The 7,053-nt window shown below is 35.2% G+C and overlaps 1 protein-coding gene across 1 annotated transcript; it reads left to right on the top strand.

Annotated features, from left to right (window-relative positions):
• Positions 1-588: 588 nt before the first annotated feature.
• Positions 589-3,932, top strand: LOC128160512 (high mobility group protein B3-like). Its single transcript, XM_052823842.1, has 5 exons — positions 589-734; positions 1,543-1,679; positions 1,956-2,205; positions 2,435-2,541; positions 2,928-3,932. Exons 1-5 carry the CDS (start codon positions 731-733, stop codon positions 3,036-3,038), a joined length of 609 nt encoding a protein of 202 aa, XP_052679802.1. The 5' UTR covers positions 589-730; the 3' UTR covers positions 3,039-3,932.
• The last annotated feature ends 3,121 nt before the right edge of the window (positions 3,933-7,053 follow it).

Below are 7,053 nucleotides of genomic sequence, written 5' to 3'. Positions count from 1 at the left end.
ATGTATGACGTCACAGGAGGGTGGATTTACTTTAATAATCGATCACTAAACATGTCAGACTCAGACTGCACTGGTTTTCTCTTATCTAACTTTCCTAGACAACAAAATTTGTATATTCAGCTTTTATGTGCAGACAATCTATCCTGTATAAAAATAACAATGCGTAAATTTATTATTTGTATATTCATGTTTATAAAGTGACATATATATAGGTCCGATGGGCCGGGTGTTTATTCATTAAGGTATTATATCATATACATGTATCTTTATTTGTTTATAAAACACATGTCACTATAATAAATAATTTACTTACTTACATAGACTAGTCAATTTTATTGCGGTTGATAATCCTCAAATATAACTTACATGTGTGATATTTTCTCAATAAAAATGATTATGCTCCATTTATTCAACACCTGGTAAATCCTTTATTACTCTCGTTTTACAATTATCTATATAATTTATTTGAGCAGTTTTTCCAGCGAGTCACTAATGCTACCTCAGGTGACACCCATACTCACCTGTCCAGTTTTTACCCCCAAGAGCCTCACTGTTTAATTAATACAATTAGAGTGACTTCCCTTTGAGATGTTTATGACCGCGGCGGGAAAAACAATCGCGCCCATTGGCGGAATAAAATCACGTGTACCACATTAGTTAGCGTCTTACCGGCCGCACTGCTTCTATATTTCCTTCACAAAGAATTGTACAGCGCTCATAATACTACACTATGGGTAAGTTTCCTTCTATACGCTATGTAGTAGTATGATAGAATGTATAAAGGGTTATATAGTAATAATAACAAAGTCAAACGAAAAGGTTTTAAATTGTTGTTTTTGAGTTGATATTGATCGGAAATGAAGAAAAATGTCTAGAATTCCTTTGTTTGGGCAAAGAATGGTAAATAAGTCGGGCGGGAAGAATTTTTTGGAAGATTTCATAATGGTTTATAAAGAGTTGAAAACGGGACATTGCTATATTGAGATCTGCATATAAAAATGAATGTTATTAGTTTTGAATAATATTTTTAATTGGAAAAGTCTGTGTTTGAGGTAGAAATGCGTTGTTTATGTGACCTATTTACCTAGATATAGGGCCTCAACAAAGGATAGCTTGTAAAAAAAAAAGAATTCAAATGATATAGGTCTTGTTGAAATTTTGAATTTTAAATATGATAAACATTCTTAAAGGATTTTGATTTCTGGGAGTGATTTTTTTTTATACAATTTACAAAATCCATTAAAAGAGGCTACAAGTGTCATATTAATAGATTTTGTTTGATAATTTTGGACTATGAATTTAACAATATTGTTTTAGAAAAAGTTGGTATTGTTGCATGCAAATAACTGAGAGAAAAAAAGGTATAACTATTAATGCATGCAAGCAATGAATAAATATTCATGAAGTTAAAATTATAGTTTTGACTATTGTTTGTTTTTTTTTTTAAACCCAAACATAAATCAAAGATATTTTTGAAATGTAAAACGGGGGGAAAAAAGGAGAGAAATCCTAACATTTATTTTCTTGGTAAATTTTAAACAGGTCGCCCAAAAGCAGAAGGCAGCAGGAAGAGGAAAGCTAAGGACCCTAACAGACCAAAGAGGGCCACATCTGCCTATTTCTTCTTTCTTTCTAAAATGAGGGAGGATTCCAAAAAAGCAGGAAAACCCATCACAAAAGTAAGCAATGTTTTTAATCCTACTAATTAAATAAAATAAATATTTATAGAAAGGTTTCTGATCTTGTTGATGAAATTTTGAATAGCTTGTCCTTGTTTACTTTGACAGATCTCTCCTACTCTTCAGTCAATAAAAAATTATTTGAAGATAATATTTAAGCAGCAAAAAGTTCAATAGACTTTTGAGAAGTTGATGCAGGAATTGGTTTTGTGTATAACAATTTTTTCTCTTGCAAAGATAAATGATAATTATTTTACTTTCGGTTTTTTTTTACAGATTGCTGAATTTACAAAAGAATGTTCAGCAAAATGGGCCAAAATGAATGAGAAAGATAAGGAGCCATTCGCCAAGAAGGCCCTAACAGACAAGAATAGGTACGATGCTGAAATGGCCATCTACAAGGGAAAAGACCCCAACGATGCTGGCAAGCCCAAGAGACCACAATCTGCGTATTTCTGCTTTTTGGCCGATTTCAGGTTAAAGATGAAAGGAAAGGATATTGATCACAAAGAAATCATCAAAATGGGTAAGTCAGGGGAAGAGAAACAAATCCTTGGGAATTCCTATGTGAAAAATCTGAACTGGTCGGAGATTTACCATTCCAGCATTTATGAGCCTTGTGCTGCTATCTCAAAGAAATTTGGATTTAAATAATATGAAAAATTTGTAAAATTGTAGAACTTGATGATTGATAGGAGCTGTTGTGTTGTGAATAAGTTTGCATCAGTACTAACAATTATTTTGTATTCATTCAGCTGGTGAAGCCTGGAGAAATCTGGATGACAATGAGAAAAAGCCATTTGAAAAGTTAGCCCAGAAAGAACAAGAGAAATATGAACAAGCTCTTAGTGACTGGAGAAAGGTAAGCGTAACAGCTGAGTAGGATAAAAGTAAGCTTATGTTAGCATTTGTCTTCTGACAATGTTTACAATTTTCACAGATCACGTCATGGTGCTCATTCTTATTGGGGGCCTAATTTGTGGAAATTAATTGTAAATGTTCAAAATTGCCCCAAAAAGTATTGGTATATTGACTTGCTGAATGCTACATGTATATTGTTTTTCCACGTAAAAGTATCAACAGATTGGAAAATAGCTTAGATGTCTAGGGAAACATGAGATATATAAAGATATTGGATAGTGTCCTTCAAAACTCAGAATCACAATGGTCCCACTATTGTTGTTACTGGAATATCTCGGTCTTTGTTGGTAGAGTAGTACTGTATCCCGCCCGTTTCGATCTTTGTAGGGAGGTGGAGGTGCATCCCCATCAAAGAAACCCAAACAGGAGGAGAATGGCGATGAAGATGAGGAAGATGAAGAAGAGGAGGAAGATGATGATGATGAAGATGATGAATGAAGAGTCCCAGTGAGGGGAAGTCTCCCACCCAAAACAAAGCCAGTCCATTACATATGTCACAAATAAAAAGATCTGTATGAAACGCACCTATAAAGGAGTGATCTCAACTCGTCCACTGCTGAGGCCAGCCTGTGCTTTCTCTATAGGGGTGAACAGTGGGAAGTAGTATAGCATGGTAGATTAAACGAAACATTAAGAATGTCTGTGAAATTGAAATCTTGAGTATACCTAAGGTACTTGATGCCACAATAATGTATTTAAAATTGAGAGAGTTTTTTGGTCAATTTTACTTTTTCTTGGGTTTGAAACGGTCTTTAAAAAATCTTTTGTTTTGAGAGATAACAATGAAGTAAGGTTGGTGCATTCTGGTTGTATATATTTTCATATTTTTATCATTATAGACGACAAAATCTCATTTTATCATATTTATCATCTGTATCGAGTCCTGTTCATTTGTATCATTGCCCACGCTGAACTATACAAGTGTTGTAACGGGTTTCAGACGTTATTCATTACCGCATGTAGCACTTTCTGCCTAACTCTGTATCGAGCAGGGAATTTTTTTTTATTATCTACAAATTAATTCCACTCAGGGACTACAAGGTGTGTTGGAAGGCATTTATTTTGATCGTATGCACCATTTTCAGCATTTTATACAATGTTTGAGAAAGATTTAAATTGCAGTATTTATTTTGTTTTCACGTTGATTTATGACAAATTCCCAAGCAATAATTCTGGACAATTGTATTATGGAGGACATTTTTTCAACAGTGCTCATCATTTTGACTCTCTTCTCATCAGTTTTCATTTAGTTTAAACATATCATGTGTTTGAAAATGTGCAAGATTTGTATCGTTTTAGTAAGGAAATTTTAAATAAATTAAATCAAACTTTTGTTCTCTTTTATGTTTAGAAAATTTAGTTTTACAACTTACAATTAATATTGTTTGCAAGTTGTATGTATTATTAATAAAATTATGTGCTTTATTGTGTACAATTTTTCCTTCTTCTTTGAAAGAGTATTTGAAACAAGTGTTACTGTCCAAATTGATGTGGAAGTGGAAAAGGTGTGTGTCAAACATGAAGGTTGTACCAGAATTTGAACCAGCATCCCATTAGGGATTAGTGAGGTGCTTGACCAACAAAGTTATGAGAACAAGACTAGATTAACCAGGTGTGGCTCTAAAGGGGGTGGGGGAGAGACCCCCTTTAAAAAATTCAAACTTGTTAAATTCACAGAGTAATGGAGAACATGCCCTCAATCTGACACACACATCTCATCCATGAGAAATTTTGTGGATAACTTTAATATTTTTAAGCTTTTAAATGATCTTTGCCTTTAAATCTTTAATCTGGAGAGGGGGGGGGGGGGGGGGGGGGGGTTGTTATAGGACCAAATGTAAGTAAGGTGCAATCTGTGGCTAGGTCTGGACCCTGTAATTCTGGTTGGGTGCTGTATACCACTTCAGCGTCAGTTCTTTAAGGCAATTTTCTACCCTTCGTCAAAATGATTTAGATTGTATATCTACATGATGTACGGTCTTCTGTGACTCATCGTGAATTCTGGACTTTTGAAAGAGATTGAAGGATGAGTCATATTTTCGATAGCTGCCGTAGTTGACAGGTACGTACAGATTGAAATGAATGACCACGTAAGACGTATATATGCTGCCTCTCTAACAGAAACGTTGAAATAGGTGCAGTGGTAGTTTAATGGATGATATCATGAAACCATGCAGCGCAGCAGTGTTAATGTCTACCAAGTACATGTGATGCCCTGGTTCAGGGGGCTATAAAGGTTTGGACACTATCCCCTTGAAAAATTTAAGGCCACGGATATGGTAAACAAAATAATCCCTCCATCCCCTCCCCCACTCCCATCGCGAAACGATTTCTAGATTTGCATATTAAATGGCATAGGCTCTACCCATTCTGCCAATAAGTTTTGCTCTTCGACCAAGAATCAAAAATATGGAATATTTTCATTTTCCTCGACTTTTCAAGCACGTTATTCTAAGATACGTTTTCAAAAATGGGAGAAGACCTACCACTTAAAAGAAATAACATCAGGCAGGTTCGCACCAAGTTTTCGGGGGTGTGGGTTGTATTTTCGTTATCATTTCTATCCATTTTTGTGTTTTAACAGAAAAGACTTTTAAGGTTTGTTGACAGGGGAGGAGCGGAGGGTTTATTTGCTACCTGCCTGCTTTTATTGTCCGTTTTTGACTTTGCTTGATCATGCAGATGTTTCTTATTGCTTCAACTACCGGTATTAAGTTTAGCCAAAGTTTATTATTTGATTTTGAAATTTCTAAAATATATGCCATTTGACCCTCGGTAGGAACAAAGGGATTCTGTAGCATTTAACTTAGGACCTTAGTTTTTCTAGATGTTCACCGAAAAGATAGAGAGGGTTCTTTGTAGTTGTCTGCATATGTAATTAATTAAAGCTGACATGAATTCATAAAAGCATTTGGTCGCCATATTAGTTTCGATTGCTCCTCTACTACCACTGCGGTATATATACCGGTTGAGAAAGTTACGGTCGGTTGCTTTCCGATCGAGGCATTCAGGTTGCACGGACTTCTAAATGCATGAACTACACATTGTAGTAAAATGTTTGTAGTAAATAATAAAGAAAACAACAATCAATGAAATACAAAATATATTTGTTCTAAGAAAGGATTTCCCAAAAATCTTTATTATTTTACACACACAATGCTGCATCACTACGCATTCACATCGAACACGTGTGTCGTTCATACAGAGTGAATGACGTCTGCTTCTTTTTGAAAACACCGGCGGCACTACATCCAACACAGTAGCTAAATGATAGTAAATCCAAGAAAGTAACAAAGTAACATCGTTTCCATCCATTCCTACAAAAACACCCCGTTTCTAAAATCCATGAGATCATTTGCATTGCTCGATCTGCCACAATATGTGATTTGCGCATGTGCGATGTTATTGCATACACAGAAAAACGGTGTACAATTATCGAGGAAATTTTGAAGTATCTGTGCATGGATTTCAGTCTGTATTGTTTCGTTGTTTATTGGATATTTCTTGCCAGCGCAGTGGTTGTCATATTATTTTTTTCAAAACGCGTTTCTACACGTCTTTCCGTCCAAGGTAACGTGTTCGGTTGTATGAAATACCTGAATGCGGTGAAGCATGAATAATGCTCTTGGCCTTATATAGGGGGTGTGTAGCGATGAGCAGAATAATAGAGATCGACAACTAATATGGCGGTAGTCGGAGATAAAAGGGAATTAATGCGTATTTATGAATTCATGTCAGCTTTAACGACCAGAATCGAACCTACAACCTTCCACACAGAGATTAAAATAGTTAAACAAAACTGCATAAATATTACAAATAAGTATAAAGATTTTATAGTATGAAAGTTAGAGTAAGTTATATAACTATGTCTGATGTGCATATGATTCATTGTTGTCCATATATAGTAAGAGTACATTAGAAGATTTCTGCAATGTCATATCCCGCATAAATCAGCATTTTATTGTTTAAATATACTCGTGTGTGGACCCAAAATTTTTTCCACAGGAGATGGGGGGGGGGGGGGTGTCGGTAATTTGAGTTTGCCGGGGGGGAGGAGTTTGAGGCTTTTTATTTTGTAATTTTATAATCCCCCCCCCCCCCCCCTTGATCCGTGCATAATACTAAAGTACATTCGTTCCTGATAGGATGAGATCTAATTTTTGTATAATGCATAGTAAACAGTGAAGTACCTTGTATAGGTCTTATTTAAGGTCGGACGACACGTTCCTCAATTTTAGATAACTTTTTCCAGGAATTTGTTGATGGATTACTACTATTTTGACAAGCTTTCTTGCAAAAAATTAGGGTACCTTACCAGGCATTTCTGCAAAATACTAGAGTATGCAATTTCCTATATAATCTTCTTGAAAATACACTTGAATTGCTGATATAAAAATAAATACATATACAGCACAACAAAATTCACTATATCGGAACATTATCTCGGCCTGGG

The sequence above is a fragment of the Crassostrea angulata genome, chromosome 8, assembly GCF_025612915.1.
Source record: "Crassostrea angulata isolate pt1a10 chromosome 8, ASM2561291v2, whole genome shotgun sequence".
Classification (NCBI taxonomy): Eukaryota; Metazoa; Mollusca; class Bivalvia; order Ostreida; family Ostreidae; genus Magallana; species Magallana angulata.
The sequence above is the reverse complement of the archived record's forward strand: the minus strand, read 5'-3'. Positions and strand labels throughout refer to the sequence as shown.

What these genes read in the sequence shown, in the direction of transcription:
- LOC128160512 (XM_052823842.1), top strand. An exon ending in CAAAGAAATCATCAAAATGG is followed by an intron (nt 2,206 to 2,434) that starts GTAAGTCAGGGG and finishes GTATTCATTCAG; the next exon opens with CTGGTGAAGCCTGGAGAAAT. An exon ending in CTCTTAGTGACTGGAGAAAG is followed by an intron (nt 2,542 to 2,927) that starts GTAAGCGTAACA and finishes CGATCTTTGTAG; the next exon opens with GGAGGTGGAGGTGCATCCCC.